The 18,187-nt window shown below is 42.6% G+C and overlaps 1 protein-coding gene across 2 annotated transcripts in view; it reads left to right on the top strand.

Annotated features, from left to right (window-relative positions):
• The window catches only part of NGLY1 (N-glycanase 1), a 62,682-nt gene that overhangs the window by 613 nt on the left and 43,882 nt on the right, over positions 1 to 18,187 (top strand). For both annotated transcript variants that reach the window (XM_029214273.1, XM_029214272.1), the window contains exon 2: positions 14,310 to 14,424. In XM_029214273.1, coding sequence (XP_029070106.1) covers positions 14,310 to 14,424 — 115 coding nt within the window. The remainder of the gene's footprint in view (positions 1 to 14,309; positions 14,425 to 18,187) is intronic.

Here is an 18,187-nt window from a genome sequence, read left to right as displayed (position 1 = left end):
TGGGGGCGCCCGGCCGGCCCCGGGGGCGCCCGGCCGGCCCCGGGGGCGCGGAGGCCGGGAGGGCCCCGGGCCTGGCTCCCGCTCAGGGGGGCGGCGGGGGGGAGCTGGGGCCGCCCGGCAGGGGCCTGGAGACCCGCCCGGCCCAGCCCCGCCGGGGCGGAGGGAGTCTCTGCACCTGTGACCGGACACCTGCTGTCGTGGAGCCCAGGGCGAGCCGGGTCCCGGGACGCGCGGGGCGGAGGAGGGGAAGGCGCGCCCCGGGCTCTGGCCTCGGCCTGGCGGTTGAACAGTCTTACGTGTCAGGACAGGAGCGGCGACAGCGTTTCATCCCCACTGCGTGCGTTTTACCCACCAGCAGCCTTCAGTTGCCATTGGGCTTCTCAGAAGTTTGTCACGGACAAGATGTTTTCTTCCCAGCGTTTTGTGAATATCCTAATACTAGAGCCTAACACTACCGTGGTGTTCGTGAGGATAACCTTGGCTAAGAGTAGTTTGTTTCCTTTTCCTCTGAGTGCACTTCTAGACCTCTAAGGAACCTTACAGATTTGGGGAATTGGAAAGTAAGTTGTATTAGTCATTTTGAAGCATTACGTCCCTCCACTTTTAGATCAAATGATGGGGTGTCCTGAGGGACGGGATGTGTGGGGGAGGGAAAAGGAGCCCCACGTGCCTCCGCCTTAGTGCTGTTAGCTCGTTTATCAGGGCGCCGTGATCATATAGGCTCTGCCCCCTGCCCCCCAGCCCCTGGTGCGCTTGCTTTTCTAAGGGGTGGATGTATTGGCCTGAAGTCTAAAAGGAGATCCTTCGCAGTGTCAAGGTTATAGATTTCATGTGACCCAGTTTTGGAGACCTTAGTTACAAGTGCAGTGTCTTAACCCATGGCAGTTTTAATATGGCTCATATAGGCAACATTAATGATTTAAAAAGTGAATTGAAAGAAGAACATATTGAGCCCTTGTTGTGTGACAGATGCAGAGAGGGATGCAGCATGTGCACTGTGCACAGCTGCACAGTTAAGACCTATATGGGGGCCGCCTTCCTCCTCTGTGACATCCTCTCAGCTCACCTTCTCAGCCCTGGGAGACCTGACAGCTCTTCAGAGCGCAAGGATGCCAGAGGATTCTGCACAGTGAACTCCGAGGCAGAGTTCTCCAGAGGCCGTCAGCTAGCACCTCCCATCTGGAAAGCCGCCAAACTATTTAAACCCCATTCTTCAGAAAAGGGAGTTGCCCTTGTAATGAGGATTCACTTCTTTCAATCCAGGGAAACCACAAATGCTGAGATCAAGGTGTTTTGAGGAAGGAAGTCTTTTCCATCATTATCGTCATTATGAGTGTTTACCAAACTCATAGAAGAAACCTGGCATGCTGTCAGTGTATGTTATAGTCTCTACTATGGCTTATGTTTCTTATCTTAAAAAGGTTTTTTATCCAAAAAGGGAATTAGGAGTCTGGAACTCATATAAGTGGAGATGGTATGAAAAACTACCCTTTTTAGTTTGTCTTAAGTAATAGTATTAGTTCCTGCCCTCATTCTTACAGTTCAAACTCGTTTGGTCTTCGGGGGGGGAAAAACCTCACCTTTTCTTCTGCTTCCAAGTCCAGTGATTTGCTTGCCTCTTAACAGAAAAGCCCCAGGCCTCTTCTTGATCCCTTAGCTACACTGCATTACAGACAGGCTAATCTAACTTATTTGAGAATAGAGGAAACCATCGTTTCTTTTGCTGTTTTAGGAACTCCTTTAGCATGAGAGATAAGGGGTGTTGTCTTGATATCCTTTGCTCCTACCTCAGGATCTGACATAGTATTTTATAGGGTGAGTGCTGAAATGAGAATTTCATTTGCAGTTTTTTAATTGTTGCTGTTAACAGTGATATTTGTCACTATACACTGGTGAAAATAATACTTTGGGTTAAGTTTGAAATTTCTGCTTCAGATGATGTTTATCCTATTCCCCAACTAAGGCTCGTAAAGCTAATGAAATTATACAATGAAGTATATACTAATTTGCATGCACAGTGTACCATGGGTTTGAACCGTTTTTTCAGTTCACTGACTTATAGATAAAAATCAGCTTTCCTCAGTATCTACCTTTCAAAAATCTGCAGTAGTTTTACTGGCATTCCATGTGGGTTCCCTAGGAAACTTGCTTCATTCATTTTTTAAAAAACAATATTTGACTAAATTCGGGGGGACGAGGGGAAGATGGCGGAAGAGTAAGACGCGGAGATCACCTTCCTCCCCACAGATATACCAGAAATACATATACACGTGGAACAACACCTACAGAACACCTACTGAACGCTGGCAGAAGACCTCAGACCTCCCAAAAGGCAAGAAAGTCCCCACGTACTTGGGTAGGGCAAAAGAATAAACAGAGACAAAAGAATAGGGACGGGACCTGCACCTCTGGAAGGGAGCTGTGAAGGAGGAAAGGTTGCCACACACTAGGAAGCCCCTTCGCGGGTGGAGACTGCGGGTGGCGGAGGGGGAAGCTTCGGAGCCGCGGAGGACAGCACAGCAACAGGGGTGCGGAGGGCAAAGCGGGGAGATTCCCGCACAGAGGATTGGTGCCGACCGGCACTCACCAGCCCGAGAGGCTTGTCTGCTCACCCGCCGGGGCGGGCGGGGCTGGGAGCTGAGGCTGGGGCTTCGGTCGGAGTGCCGGGAGAGGACTGGGGTTGGCGGCGTGAACACACCCTGCAGGGGGCTAGTGCACCACGGCTAGCCGGGAGGGAGTCTGGGGAAAAGTCTGGACCTGCCGAAGAGGCAAGAGACTTTTTCTTCCCTCTTTGTTTCCTGGTGCGCGAGGAGAGGGGATTAAGAGCGCTGCTTAAAGGAGCTCCAGAGACGGGCGCGAGCCGCGGCTAAAAGCGCGGACCCCAGACACGGGCATGAGAGGCTAAGGCTGCTGCTGCTGCCGCCACCAAGAAGCCTGTGTGCGAGCACAGGTCACTATCCACACACGCCCCTTCCGGGGAGCCTGGGCAACCCGCCGCTGCCAGGGTCCTGGGATCCAGGGACAACTTCCCTGGGAGAACGCACGGTGAGCCTCAGGCTGGTACAACGTCACGCTGGCCTCTGCAGCCGCAGGCTCACCCCGCATCGTGCCCCTACCTCCCCCTGGCCTGAGTGAGCCAGAGCCCCCGAATCAGCGGCTCCTTTAACCCCGTCCTGTCTGCTGAGCGAAGAACAGACGCCCTCAGGCAACCTGCATGCAGAGGCGGGTCCAAATCCAAAGCTGAACCCCGGGAGCTGTGCGAACAAAGAAGAGAAAGGGAAATCTTTCCCAGCAGCCTCAGAAGCAGCGGATTAAAGCTCCACAGTCAGCTTGTTGTACCTGCACCTGCGGAATACATGTATACACAACGAATCATCCCAAATTGAGGAGGTGGACGTTGAGAGCAAGATTTATGATTTTTCCCCTTTTTCCTCTTTTTGTGAGTGTGTATGTGTATGCTTCTGTGCGAGATTTTGTCTGTATAGATTTGCTTCCACCATTTGTCCTAGGGTTCTATCTGTCTGGGTTTTTTTTGTTTTTCTTCTTAAAAAATTTTTTTTCTTAATAATTACTTTTTATTTTATTAACTTCATTTTATTTTGTCTTTTATTTTATTTTATCTTCTTTCTTTCTTTCCTTCCTTCCTGCCTTCCTTCCTTCCTCCCTCCCTCCCTCCCTCCCCTTCCCTCCCCCTCCCTCCCTCTCCCCTTCCTCCCTCTCCCCCCTCCCTCTCTTCTTTCTTCTTCTATCCTTCCTTCATTCCCTCCTTTTTTTCTTTCTTTCATCTTCCTTCCTTCCGACCTTCCTTCCTTTCTTTCTTTTTTTCTTTCTTTCTTTCTAGTTTTTCTCCCTTTTATTCTGAGCCGTGTGGATGAAAGGCTCTTGGTGCTGCAGCCAGGAATCAGTGCTGAGCCTCTGAGGTAGGAGAGCCAAATTCAGTACACTGGTCCACAAGAGACCTCCCAGCTCGACATAATATCAAACGGCAAAAATCTCCCAGAGATCTCCATCTCAACACCAGCACCCAGCTTCACTCAACGACCAGCAAGCTACAGTGCTGGGCACCCTATGCCAAACAACTAGCAAGACAGGAACACAACCCCACTCATTAACAGAGAGGCTGCCTAAAATCATAATAAGGCCACAGACACCCCAAAACCCACCACCAGACGTGGACCTGCCCACCAGAAAGACAAGATCCAGCCTCATCCAACAGAACACAGGCACTAGTCCCCTCCACCGGGAAGCCTACACAACCCACTGAACCAACCTTAGCCACTGGGGACAGACACCAAAAACAACAGAAACTACGAACCTGCAGCCTGCAAAAAGGAGACCCCAAACACAGTAAGTTAAGCAAAATGAGAAGACAGAAAAACACAGCAGATGAAGGAGCAAGATAAAAACCCACCAGACCTAACAAATGAAGAGGAAATAGGCAGTCTACCTGAAAAAGAATTCAGAATAATGATAGTAAAGATGATCCAAAATCTTGGAGATAGAATAGACAAAATACAAGAAACATTTAACAAGGACCTAGAAGAACTAAAGATGAAACAAGCAACGATGAACAACACAATAAATGAAATTAAAAATACTCTAGATGGGATCAGTAGCAGAATAACTGAGGCAGAAGAACGGATAAGTGACCTGGAAGATAAAATAGTGGAAATAACTACTGCAGAGCAGAATAAAGAAAAAAGAATGAAAAGAACAGAGGACAGTCTCAGAGACCTCTGGGACAACATTAAATGCACCAACATTGAATTATAGGGGTTCCAGAAGAAGAAGAGAAAAAGAAAGGGACTGAGAAAATATTTGAAGAGATTATAGTTGAAAACTTCCCTAATATGGGAAAGGAAATAGTTAATCAAGTCCAGGAAGCATAGAGAGTCCCATACAGGATAAATCCAAGGAGAAATACGCCAAGACACATATTAATCAAACTGTCAAAAATTAAATACAAAGAAAGCATATTAAAAGCAGCAAGGGAAAAACAACAAATAACACACAAGGGAATCCCCATAAGGTTAATAGCTGATCTTTCAGCAGAAACTCTGCAAGCCAGAAGGGACTGGCAGGACATATTTAAAGTGATGAAGGAGAAAAACCTGCAACCAAGATTACTCTACCCAGCAAGGATCTCATTCAGATTTGATGGAGAAATTAAAACCTTTACAGACAAGCAAAAGCTGAGAGAGTTCAGCACCACCAAACCAGCTTTACAACAAATGCTAAAGGAACTTCTCTAGGCAAGAAACACAAGAGAAGGAAAAGACCTACAATAACGAACCCAAAACAATTAAAATGGGAATAGGAACATACATATAGATAATTACCTTAAATGTAAATGGACTAAATGCTCCCACCAAAAGACACAGATTGGCTGAATGGATACAAAAACAAGACCCATATATTTGCTGTCTACAAGAGACCCACTTCAGATCTAGAGACACATACAGACTGAAAGTGAGGGGATGGAAAAAGATATTCCATGCAAATGGAAACCAAAAGAAAGCTGGAGTAGCAATTCTGATATCAGACAAAATAGACTTTAAAATAAAGACTATTAGAAGAGACAAAGAAGGACACTACATAATCATCAAGGGATCGATCCAAGAAGATACAACAATTGTAAATATCTATGCACCCAACATAGGAGCACCTCAATACATAAGGCAAATGCTAACAGCCATAAAAGGGGAAATCGACAGTAACACATTCATAGTAGGGGACTTTAACACCCCACTTTCACCAATGGACAGATCATCCAAAATGAAAATAAATAAGGAAACACAAGCTTTAAATGATACATTAAACAAGATGGACTTAATTGATATTTATAGGACATTCCATCCAAAAACAACAGAATACACATTTTTCTCAAGTGCTCATGGAACATTCTCCAGGATAGATCATATCTTGGGTCACAAATCAAGCCTTGGTAAATTTAAGAAAATTGAAATTGTATCAAGTATGTTTTCTGACCACAATGCTATGAGACTACATATCAATTACAGGAAAAGGTCTGTAAAAAATACAAACACATGGAGGCTAAACAATACACTACTTAATAACGAAGTGATCACTGAAGAAATCAAACAGGAAATTAAAAAAATACCCAGAAACAAATGACAATGGAGACACGACGCCCCAAAACCTATGGGATGCAGCAAAAGCAGTTCTAAGAGGGAAGTTTATAGGAATACAATCCTACCTTAAGAAACAGGAAACATCTCGAATAAACAACCTAACCTTGCACCTAAAGCAATTAGAGAAAGAAGAACAAAAAAACCCCAAAGTTAGCAGACGGAAAGAAATCATAAAAATCAGATCAGAAATAATAGAAAAAGAAATGAAGGAAACAATAGCAAAGATCAGTAAAACTAAAAGCTGGTTCTTTGAGAAGATAAACAAAATTGATAAACCATTAGCCAGACTCATCAAGAAAAAAAGGGAGAAAACTCAATAGAATTAGAAATGAAAAAGGAAAAGTAACAACTGGCACTGCAGAAATGCAAAAGATCATGAGAGATTACTACAAGCAACTTTATGCCAATAAAATGGACAACCTGAAAGAAATGGACAAATTCTTAGAAAGGCACAACCTGCCAAGACTGAATCAGGAAGAAACAGAAAATATGAACAGACCAATCACAAGCACTGAAATTGAAACTGTGATTAAAAATCTTCCAACAAACAAAAGCCCAGGACCAGATGGCTTCACAGGCGAATTCTATCAAACATTGAGAGAAGAGCTAACACCTGTCCTTCTCAAACTCTTCCAAAATATAGCAGAGGGAGGAACACTCCCAAACTCATTCTATGAGGCCACCATCACCCTGATACCAAAACCAGACAAGGATGTCACAAAGAAAGAAAACTACAGGCCAATATCACTGATGAATATAGATGCAAGAATCCTCAACAAAATACTAACAAACAGAATCCAACAGCACATTAAAAGGATCATACACCATGATCACGTGGGGTTTATTCCAGGAATGCAAGGATTCTTCAATATACGCAAATCAATCAACGTGATTCACCATATTAACAAATTGAAGGAGAAAACCATAATGATCATCTCAACAGATACAGAGAAAGGTTTCAACAAAATTCAACACCCATTTATGATAAAAACCCTGCAGAAAGTAGGCATAGAGGGAACTTGCCTCAACATAATAAAGGCCGTATATGACAAACCCACAGCCAGCATCATCCTCAATGGTACAAAACTGAAAGCATTTCCACTAAGATCAGGAACAAGACAAGGTTGCCCACTCTCACCACTCTTATTCAAAATAGTTTTGGAAATTTTTGCCACAGCAATCAGAGAAGAAAAGGAATCCAAATCGGAAAAGAAGAAGTAAAGCTGTCACTGTTTGCAGATGACATGATACTATACATAGAGAATCCTAAAGATGCTACCAGAAAACTACTAGAGTTAATCAATGAATTTGGTAAAGTAGCAGGATAGAAAATTAATGCACAGAAATCTCTGGCGTTCCTATACACTAATGATGAAAAATCTGAAAGTGAAATCAAGAAAACACTCCCATTTACCATTGCAACAAAAAGAATAAAATATCTAGGAATAAACCTACTTAAGAAGACAAAAGACCTGTATGCAGAAAATTATAAGACCCTGATGAAAGAAATGAAAGATGATACAAATAGATGGAGAGATATGCCATGTTCTTGGATTGAAAGAATCAACATTGTCAAAGTGACTCTACTACCCAAAGCAATCTACAGATTCAATGCAATCCCTATCAAACTACCACTGGCATTTTTCACAGAGCTAGGACAAAAAATTTCACAATCTGTATGGAAACACAAAAGACCCCGAATAGCCAAAGCAATCTTGAGAACGAAAAATGGAGCTGGAGGAATCAGGCTCCCTGACTTCAGACTATACTACAAAGCTACAGTAATCAAGACAGTATGGTACTGGCACAAAAACAGAAAGATTGATCAATGGAAAAGGATAGAAAGCCCAGAGATAAACCCAGGCACGTATGGTCAGCTTATGTTTGATAAAGGAGGCAGGAATGTACAGTGGAGAAAGGACAGCCTCTTCAATAAGTGGTGCTGGGAAAACTGGACAGGTATGAGATTAGATCACTCCCTAACACCATTCACAAAAATAAGCTCGAAATGGATTAAAGACCTAAATGTAAGGCCAGAAACTATCAAACTCTTAGAGGAAAACATAGGCAGAACACTCTATGACATAAATCACAGCAAGATCTTTTTTGACCCGCCTCCTAGAGAAATGGAAATAAAAACAAAAATAAATGGGACCTAATGAAACTTCAAAGCTTTTGCACAGCAAAGGAAACCATAAACAAGACCAAAAGACAACCCTCAGAATGGGAGAAAATATTTGCCAATGCAGCAACTGACAAAGGATTAATCTCCAAAATTTATAAGCAGCTCATGCAGCTCAATAACAAAAAAACAACCCAATCCAGAAATGGGCAGAAGATCTAAATAGACATTTCTCCGAAGAAGATATACAGATTGCCAACAAACACATGAAAGAATGCTCAACATCATTAATCATTAGAGAAATGCAAATCAAAACTACAATGAGATATCATCTCACACCAGTCAGAATGGCCATCATCAAAAAATCTAGAAACAATAAATGCTGGAGAGGGTGTGGAGAAAAGGGAACACTCTTGCACTGCTGGTGGGACTGTGAATTGGTACAGCCACTATGGAGAACAGTATGGAGGTTCCTTAAAAAACTACAAGTAGAACTACCATATGACCCAGCAATCCCACTACTGGGCATATACCCTGAGAAAACCATAATGCAGAGAGTCATGTACCAAAATGTTCATTGCAGCTCTATTTACAATAGCCCGGAGATGGAAACAACCTAAGTGTCCATCATCAGATGAATGGATAAAGAAGATGTGGCACATATATATAATGGAATATTACTCAGTCATAAAAGGAAACGAAATTGAGCTATTTGTAATGAGGTGGATGGATCTAGAGTCTGTCATACAGAGTGAAGTAAGTCAGAAAGAGAAAGACAAATACCATATGCTAACACATATATATGGAATTTAAGGGGAAAAAAATGTCATGAAGAACCTAGGGGTAAGACAGGAATAAAGACAAAGACCTACTAGAGAATGGACTTGAGGATATGGGGAGGGGGAAGGGTAAGCTGTGAGAAAGCGAGAGAGTGGCATGAACATATATACACTACCAAACGTAAATAGTGGGAAGCAGCCGCATAACACAGGGAGATCAGCTTGGTGCTTTGTGACCACCTAGAGGGGTGGGATAGGGAGAGTGGGAGGGAGGGAGACGCAAGAGGGAAGAGGTATGGGAACATATGTATATGTATAACTGATTCACTTTGTTATAAAGCAGAAACTGTCACACCATTGTAAAGCAATTATACTCCAATAAAGATGTAAAAAAAAAAACCCAATATTTGATTTCCCACTAATTTCCTTTGCAAACTGCACACAGTTACTGGTTATGAACTGCATTGGGTGTGATTGGGAAGGGCCAAGAATGGAAAGTGGTTTCTTCCGTCAAAGAAAATAAATACGTCTGGGAGAAAGACACAGGTGTGGAAAATAGCCACAGCATAAAATCTAGAGAACAATTAATTCCAAGACAATGTTTAAGCACTTACATATTTATGTGAGGAGATAGCTGGATGACCTAGTGTGGAACAGTTCTGAGAACAAAGGTTTGGTAAGAGAACGTATATTTGACATGATAGGCAACAGAAAGTAATTGTAGTTTCTAAACTCAAAAAAGAAGCATAATGAGAGATTCACATGGAATAATGATGCGAGAAGACACAAGGCATGGGTTTCACTTCTGAAGCTACTGCAGAGCATAAGCATAACTGTGGATGTAACAGAGAGAAGAATTGTAGTCAGGGACTGGCAGCCCTTGATGCCTGGGTGCCAGGGGTAGAGCTGGTAACGGGAGGAGACAAAATACTGTACCTGAAATAACTTGAGATTTCTCATCTGGGTTACTACTGACACCTGGAGAAACTGAGCAAGGTTGTCAACTGAGGATGGCTGAGTTTGTTGGCAGCTTGTATGGTGGAGAGTATTTGTAATCGAACCAGTGGGTTTAAGTCCCAGTCAACCATTTCCTAAGAATGTATGTAAACTGGGCTTCAGTTTCCTCATTTTTAAAAGGAACAAACAATACCTACATTATAAGATTGTTGCAAAAGATAGAAAGAAATAGAGAACGTGGCACATGTGTTGTTTGTTAGTCTCATTCAGTTTTCATGTTAAGCTAGTTTACGTGCACATGTTTCCCTTGTTGTCAGCTGCAGAGAATGGTGGAGTTAGAGCCAGAGATGCTTCCCAGATGTTCTAAAGGCAGAGAGATGTTTCTGAAAATTTTACATGTAAGTCGCACTAACAGATTTTCAGAAGGACTAGAAATAGTTTTTCAGATGGCCTACAAACCAACTTTTGTCATCAGTAATAAAAATGCAAGATTTAGGATGCACTCATGTACTAAATTTCCATTTGTGAGAACTCTTCCTGGGATTATGCGTTCTAAAGAGGAAGAGAGCTAGTGAATGCTCAGATATATTTAATTCCTAGCATTTCTGAAATAGAAACATTTAAGCTTTCCTTTTCTGAGAAAAGGAATGCTGTGACTCAGTGGGAGGCTTGTTATTAACATGTTGTAAAATCTTAGAAATATGGTAGATTATGACTTTCGAGGTGCAAAGCGGGTGTTTTTCCTACTATTCAGTTGTAAATACACAGGCTAATTTTCTGTAAATGAAACAGTTTGTCTATCTGTGGGTAAGACAGCTAGGAAGGCACCAAAGTGTGTTCAAAGTGATGGTTGAGTGAGGTTTAGGAAGTTGTGCTGCCCTTTCAAACCTCATTCATTCAACATCATCATCCAACAACCAGAAAAAGAAATCTTAAGCTTAGGTGCAAGATAATTGCTAACAAGCAAGATAAATAATAAAGTCGTAGAAATAGTTAATTGTCACCAGAGATAGGGAAAAAAAAAATCGAAGAGTTGCAAGATAATTGCTAACAAGCAAGATAAATAATAAAGTCGTAGAAATAGTTAATTGTCACCAGAATAGGGAAAAAAAATCGAAGAGTTATAGCAAAAAATATTGAGAAAAGTCTGCACAGAAAATTAAATTAGTGGAAGAAGAAGATCAAAACTAAAGGTCCGTAGGGGTACTTCAGACGCCGCAGGATACTGAGCATAGTAATGGGCTCGAGGAGAGTGGCCACTCCAGGCTGATTCTGTGAAGCGAGAGGTTCAGGAGTGTTTGTATGGCACTTCTCCAAGGGCAGGAAATGGGAGCTGATGGATCTGAGGTCTGATGGCCCTGGGGCCAACTTCTGTAAGCCTTTGAGGGCTTCAGGGGCTGACTTTCACATCAGTCTGTGCTCAAGACTATGGTTGGTCTGCTCAACACATTCATTCATTTATTTATGGCTGCGTTGGGTCTTTGTTGCTGCGCGCGGGCTTGCTCAAAGCTGCGGCGGGCGGGGGCTGCTCTTCATTGTGGTGCGCGGGCTTCTCATTGCGGTGTCTTCTCTTGTTGCAGAGCACGGGCTCTAGGCACGTGGGCTTCAAGTAGTTGTGGCACATGGACTCAGTAGTTGTGGCTCGTGGGCTGTGGAGCGCAGGCTCAGTAGTTGTGGCACACGGGCTTAGTTGCTCTGCAGCATGTGAGATCTTCCCGGACCAGGGCTCGAACCCGTGTCCCCTGCATTGGCAGGGGGTTTTTAACCACTGCGCCACCAGGGAAGTCCTGCTCAGCACATTTAAAAAGAGGAAGCTAGGATTTGGGTACCTGGATGTTATTGCCATTTTTCAAATTTTTTTAATAAATTTATTTATTTTTGTCTGTGTTGGGTCTTTGTTTCTGTGCGGGGGCTTTCTCTAGCTGTGGCAAACGGGGGCCACTCTTCATCGCGGTGCGCAGGCCTCTCACTGTCGCGGCCTTTTGTTGCGGAGCACAGGCTCCAGACGCGCAGGCTCAGTAGTTGTGGCTCACGGGCCCAGTTGCTCCGTGGCATGTGGGATCTTCCCAGACCAGGGCTCGAACCCGTGTCCCCTGCTTTGGCAGGTGGATTCTTAACCACTGCACCACCAGGGAAGTTTTGCTCAGCACCTTTAAAAAGAGGAAGCTGGGATTTGGGTACCTGGATGTTATTGCCATTTTTCAAATTTTTATTTGCAATATACGTTGAGTGAGAAAAACACATAAATGATATGTGAGGTCCACAGACATTGTACAAAGATAGAACATTGTTCGTTAGAAACTAGAGAGGAAAATCTAAGCTATACAAAGCCTGTAGCAGAGAAGCTGCTTCGACCCTTTGAAACATGTCTCAAAATGATAAGCTATATCAGAACAACTCATGTAAGTTTTATAAGAATTTTTTAGTGTGAAAAAGGGAAGAAAAATTAGAAAATTAAGCCCAGTGAAAGACTTTGGTTATGTAGAAATCTGGAAACTCTCGGGAAAAAATAGACTAAGATAGCTCAAGCAGTTCTGCACCAGTGGGATATACCATCCTGGTGGTACTGATGTGTTTATCACCCTGTGGAATGTGTTGAGTGTCGTGAAAAGATGCCTCATTTACCTGTAACTAGCATTGGTAAAGGTAGGATTGTTCACTGTTTAATGTTTAAGTGGTAAGAAAGAGCGGCATGCTTATGATGTAGTGTGGTATAGAAGCCAGGGATGTAAACATTTCACTGTGCCCAGGGCAGCCCTCACAGCAAAGGCCAAAGGTCAGTATTGCCAAGGTTTAGAAACCCTGATCTGATACACAGAATAAAAGACTAAGGCATCTGTATCTCTTTGTGTTTCTCAGTTATCTGTGATTTTCAAATGACCTGCAGTAAAGAACAGTATTTTTAATTTCCAATCCTTTGTGGACCTATAACTTTTGTAAAATGCAATGAAAATTTCATGGCAGTGTCAAATTGCTGTAATAATTACTGAATACTTTCAATTTCTGTACTCCTCATGGATGAAAAGCAAAGTGTTTACAGATCAGCACCAATCTGGACATTTTAAGTAACACTACTTTGGAGCTTTTGTCTCTGAATATTCTGTAATAAACTGGTGTAATTTTTGAAATTAAAAGAGGTTTAAAAAGTTTTGTGTAGTATTTATGATAGTTTGGCAACAGGAACTGCTTGATGGAAAACAAATGTGAAATTTGTTGAAACTTCCACAGTTAACAATCCCTGTTTTGGTTTTTATATCACCATATCTAGAGAACATGTGTAAGTTTAGGACAAAGGTGTTTGGTCATTTGCCAGCACTTGGCCACCCCATCATCCCAGACCCCAGGCTGATAGCCTCAGCACTGCTTCTGTGGACCCCTGAGACAGCCTCAGTCTTTCTTAATGCCATACTGATGGAAGCCACTACCATTTTAAGGGCGTCAGTATCAGATATGAAACCTACTTATCATCCTGAATTAAGTTCAGAAGGCCTTTTGAGTATAATACCTTGATTGTCTTTAACCTTTTATTTTCTGATTTTTCTTTTTACAGCCTTTCTGATTTATCAACGTTATTACAAATCTCAAATCAAAGATTTTTCATGTGCTGGTCTCATCTCATGTGTACTATTCAAAATCTTAGTCATGGTAAAAGAAATTCATATCTTCATTGTATTTTATTACCATAGTTGCTGTGACAAAGATATATCTTTAGCTGAAACAGAAATTATAGTAAAAGCAACCTTTGGTCTAGGGAAGAAAGAAAAATCAAGCAACTGTAAAGGTATACCTAGGTTCATGTTTGTCAGAAGTAAAGTCTTTGAGGAGCTGTGATTCATTTGTCTATAGCTTCTTAGTTTCTTTTATTCATTCGTTTCACAAATATTTATTAACCACCATCTACGTGTCCATCAGGCGCTATTCTCGATGACTGAGATCCATCAGAAGAAAACAGGCAAAACCTTCTGCCCCTGTCTGGAGCTTGCATGGAATTTTTTCTTAGCAACCTAAACACTCATAAAGGTCTCTAGTTTTAACAGCACAGAAATAGAATGTCGCATGGGTTTCCCTTATGTCAGCATTGATATTATCAGCTGTGAAGTTAAACAATAATGTTGCAGTAAGTGTGTACGAGGTAAAAATCACAAAATCAGTCTTTCTAGACTGTGCATCCTCTTTCTTTAAAGCTGGGATCTCTACTACCTCGTAGGCATATAGCCAGTATAAAATGTGAAAAAGAATGCAAAAACATGGTGAAAAATATAAATTATTATATATAATCAGACTTTTTTTTTTAATCAGAAACCCTAATGATGAAAAATATAGATCTATCCGGATTGGAAACACAACTTTTTCTACTAGACTCTTGCCTGTCAGAGGAGCTGTTGAATGTTTATTTGAAATGGGCTTTGAAGAGGTAAGTATGTTCACGGTTTCTTCTCTGCAGTTCATGTACAGAGCATTCATTATAATGTTGATAATTTCTAATAAGAATATTTTTATTGATTCATTTTGGAAAACTGTGGAACTAGTTATTTCTTCACTTACTCTACATTGAAAAGTCACAGTCCATATGCTTTAAATTCACAGTAAAATATAACAACTCTCCCCCAGGGAGAATTCTTACAATCTCAGTCCTTTCGAATAGGGAGGTCAGGCATGCAACCCAAGGACTAAATTGTGGTTCTCTTTAGACTTTTAGCAAAAACCTGCTATGTGAGCAAACATGAATTGCTGATGGGGGTCCAACCACCTGTCTCCAGTAAGAAATGAGAAGAGTAAAAACAGAAAAGTTGAGTTTAGTTACCACGCATAAGGGTTCCCTTCCTTGACAGGAGAAAAGAATCTCAGTGGGTTTTTTTGTTTTTAGGTCAAAAGAAAAGCTTGGTGTTTCCATGTTGTGGAATCTTGTGGCATAGTTTAATTTTATGACACAATGAAAGTAGCTTTCAAGATGATGAGTTTTCTTTATGCATATATGCTTAACCATTTCTAGTTTATGGAATACTGAGAGAAGTCCAGCCAGGTTCTAGAGGCCAAGCAGTCAGTAGCAGTCAACTGGCAAGGCCGTAGCAGCCGTTAAGGAGATATGCTGAGTTGCTCTGGGATGTACTTTCCTCCCCACCTCTCTGCTTCCCTCCCCTGATTCTGTTTCAGGCCTTGGGAATATAGTGGTGAACTAGTTAGATAAGAGCTCCCATCTCACATGGAGCTTGCATTCCTGAAGGTTAGACAGACAGTAGGTGTGAAAGCAAAGATGAGCACGAAGAAGAAAATAAGGCATGGAAAGAACATAATAAGCAACTGTAGTGATGGGCAGCTGTGTAAGGACGAGCGCTCAGGGGAGGCCCCTGAGGAGATCATGTTTGAGCTGGGACCTGAGTGATGAGGAGCAATTCAAATACCTGACGCCCTCAGGTGAGGGTTTTTCAGGCACAAAGATCCACACGTGTGGAGGATCTCTAGCAGGAGTAGCCTTGGCACAGAAAGTGGCCACAGAGGCAGGCCTGGGGTTTGGGGAACTGCGGTAAAGATTGGACTTTATGACGAGTGGGATGGGAAGCCATTGAAAGGTTTTAAGCAGGGAAGAGTATTTTTGAAGATTGCTCTGGCTGTTGGAAAGAGAATATCCTGGATGTTCTGGGTGGGGGCAAGGGGCAAAGCAGTGAGGCTGGTTATAAAGCTTATCACGTTAGTCTCGATGAGAAATGGTAGTGGTTTGTCTAGATTCCATGAGGACAGGCTTTGTGTCTGTGTTGCTCCCCGTGTGCTGGCTGCTGGGAAAGGAGCAGAGCAGGTGGGCACCCAGTAAATATTTGTGGAAGTAAAGACCGACAGCAGTGGAGATGGGGGAGTAGTGGGATCCAGGATTTCTTTTTGAAGCAGTCTGTGGGACTTGCCGATGAACTAGATGTGGAATGTAAGGGAAAGGAAGGAATCAGGGTGACGTCTGGGTTTTGGTTTGAGCAACTGAGTGGATGGGAGTACCATTCATCGAGGTTGAAAAATCTTGGAGAGTAGCAGGTATCAGGGGAGAAAAAAACAACCCATCTTTTGGATAATTATAACTGATATACTGTTAAATATTCAAGTAGAGGTGTCAAGGAGAGAGTGGGATATATGAGTCTTTGATGATTCAAAAGGAGAGGCCAGGGTGGAGGTATAAATTATGGTGTCATCTGCTTGTAGTTGCTCACAGACATCTGAACCTAAAGAATTTAAAACTATAGATGGGGAAAATTGAGAACATTGATGAATTTGTTCAAGGAAATGCAGATTTTTGAGAGTCAAATGACAGGAAAATTAAGTAAATGACAACTGGAGACTGTTGAAGTGTTTCAGTTTCTCATTGTTTCTCATTGTTGAAGTGTCACAGATTCGGTGGAATCATATTTATCTTTCATTCAACAAATACTTGAGTGCCAGGAGGGATGACCAACTGCTCTAGTTTGCCAGAGACTGTCCTGGTTTTAGCAGTGAAAGTCCAGCCCCGCAGAAAACCCCTCAGTCCCAGACAGACTTGTAAGTTGGTCACGCCAGTGCCAGGTAACAAGCCAGATTGAGACTTGCAGTAGTATTTGATGCAAGTAGAGTCACAATTTCAGAAAAGATGATCATGCTTTAAGACTAATTTATACTTCGAGTTTCTGGCTGGCTTTGGACTTCACACAGTAGGAAGTAAATGTTTTATCAGTGTTAGCCAACGGAGCTGAGACTGAACTCTACCACCAGAAAGAAACTTGGTGGGCTTTGAGATGAAGTAGGAATCCAAGACCTATCCTGAAATTTTCAGTTGCACATTAAAATCCTGGACACCTTTGCGCCCACTTGTCCCTGAGGCTGCATTCTTGTTTATGAAAATTCTGAGGAGGAGGTTGAGAAAGATTGGGATTCAAATGGCCGTGTGACCCATCAGGCTGGCTTAGTGGAGTAGTCCTTGCTGGGAGTTGCCCCCACCCTCGGGGAGGATGGGGCACCAAGGGCCGTAGTTTTGGTTGTCTTGGTGACTGGAAGATGTCACCAGCATTTAGCGAGCAGGGACGGGGTTGACTCACATCTGGCAGTGAGAACTGTCTCACCAAGAATGCATTGAGAAACATAGATTTTGTTAAATACTAGAATCCTTGTTGGTTTCTTAAAATGTTATTGGGTCTAGTGCATTAAGCCTGTAGTTTTGTCCTTTTATGAAAATACAGTGCTGTCGATTAAACTTTTTCGTACAGACACTTCAGTCATAATCATACATTCTTTTAGGACTGGCCCTGAAAAGATGGAAGGGAAGGGAGCAGCCTCTGTCTCACCGGGGCCCTCTCTGGGGTGTGGACCAGACAGACCCACATGGCTGTCAGGCTCTCCCGCCTCCGGCCACGGTGTCGTGTACCTCCCTCAGTGCAGCTCCATTCACAGTGTGAGATCAGAGGCCTCCATGCTTGGTTTTAACCCAGGAGTCTGGTTTCTCTTCCCAGAGCTCATCATAGATAGGAAGTGGTTCCTTTCTCCTGTTGGAAAATTCACTGCGTTCCGATTTGTGCCAATCATTGTGTATGTAATCATCACAACTGTAGAAATGCTTTTTGCTCAACCCTTCAAGCTATTTGTACAGGCTTGTGGGTTTTGATCTCTGTTCAGTCTCAGGTGGAATCAGTTATAGCATAGCGATTAAGGTCATGCAGTTTGAATCCTTGCTCTGACGGTTGGTAGCGTCAGGCAGGTAGGTTATTTAACTTCTCTGAGCCTTCATATTTCCATATGAAAAGTGGGGATAAACCCAATACCTACCTTTCAAGGTGGTTGTTAAGAATTCTTCAGATAATGTGGGTAAAGTGCTTTTTAGCACGGTACCTAGAAACACATAAATGCAGTAAATGGTAGTAGTCTTTTTTTACAGCTGTTTTGGGTAATACATGGAGATTGCTGGCCTCTTCCAGCTTTTTCAAAAGGATTCACGTGGAATTGATTTTCATGTCGTGGTGGAGTAATGTCTTGGTCAGTTGATTCCTGTAGATCTGCCATCACCAGGGAAATAAGGTCATTCTCAGTTGTGGAGTTGAATTTAAATGCTCACGATCTACAGGTTGGCCCACTGCATATTGTAACAACTGTGTTATCTCATCTGCAGTTGGTGGAATTACTGTTTTAGCATTGTTGCTTCTCAACCCTTAAACCTTGATGGAATATAT

Source organism: Monodon monoceros, unplaced genomic scaffold (genome assembly GCF_005190385.1).
Source record: "Monodon monoceros isolate NGI ecotype Baffin Bay Population unplaced genomic scaffold, NGI_Narwhal_1 Super_Scaffold_11, whole genome shotgun sequence".
NCBI lineage: Eukaryota > Metazoa > Chordata > Mammalia > Artiodactyla > Monodontidae > Monodon > Monodon monoceros.
Note: the sequence above shows the minus strand (reverse complement) of the source record. Positions and strands in the feature narration are given on the sequence as shown.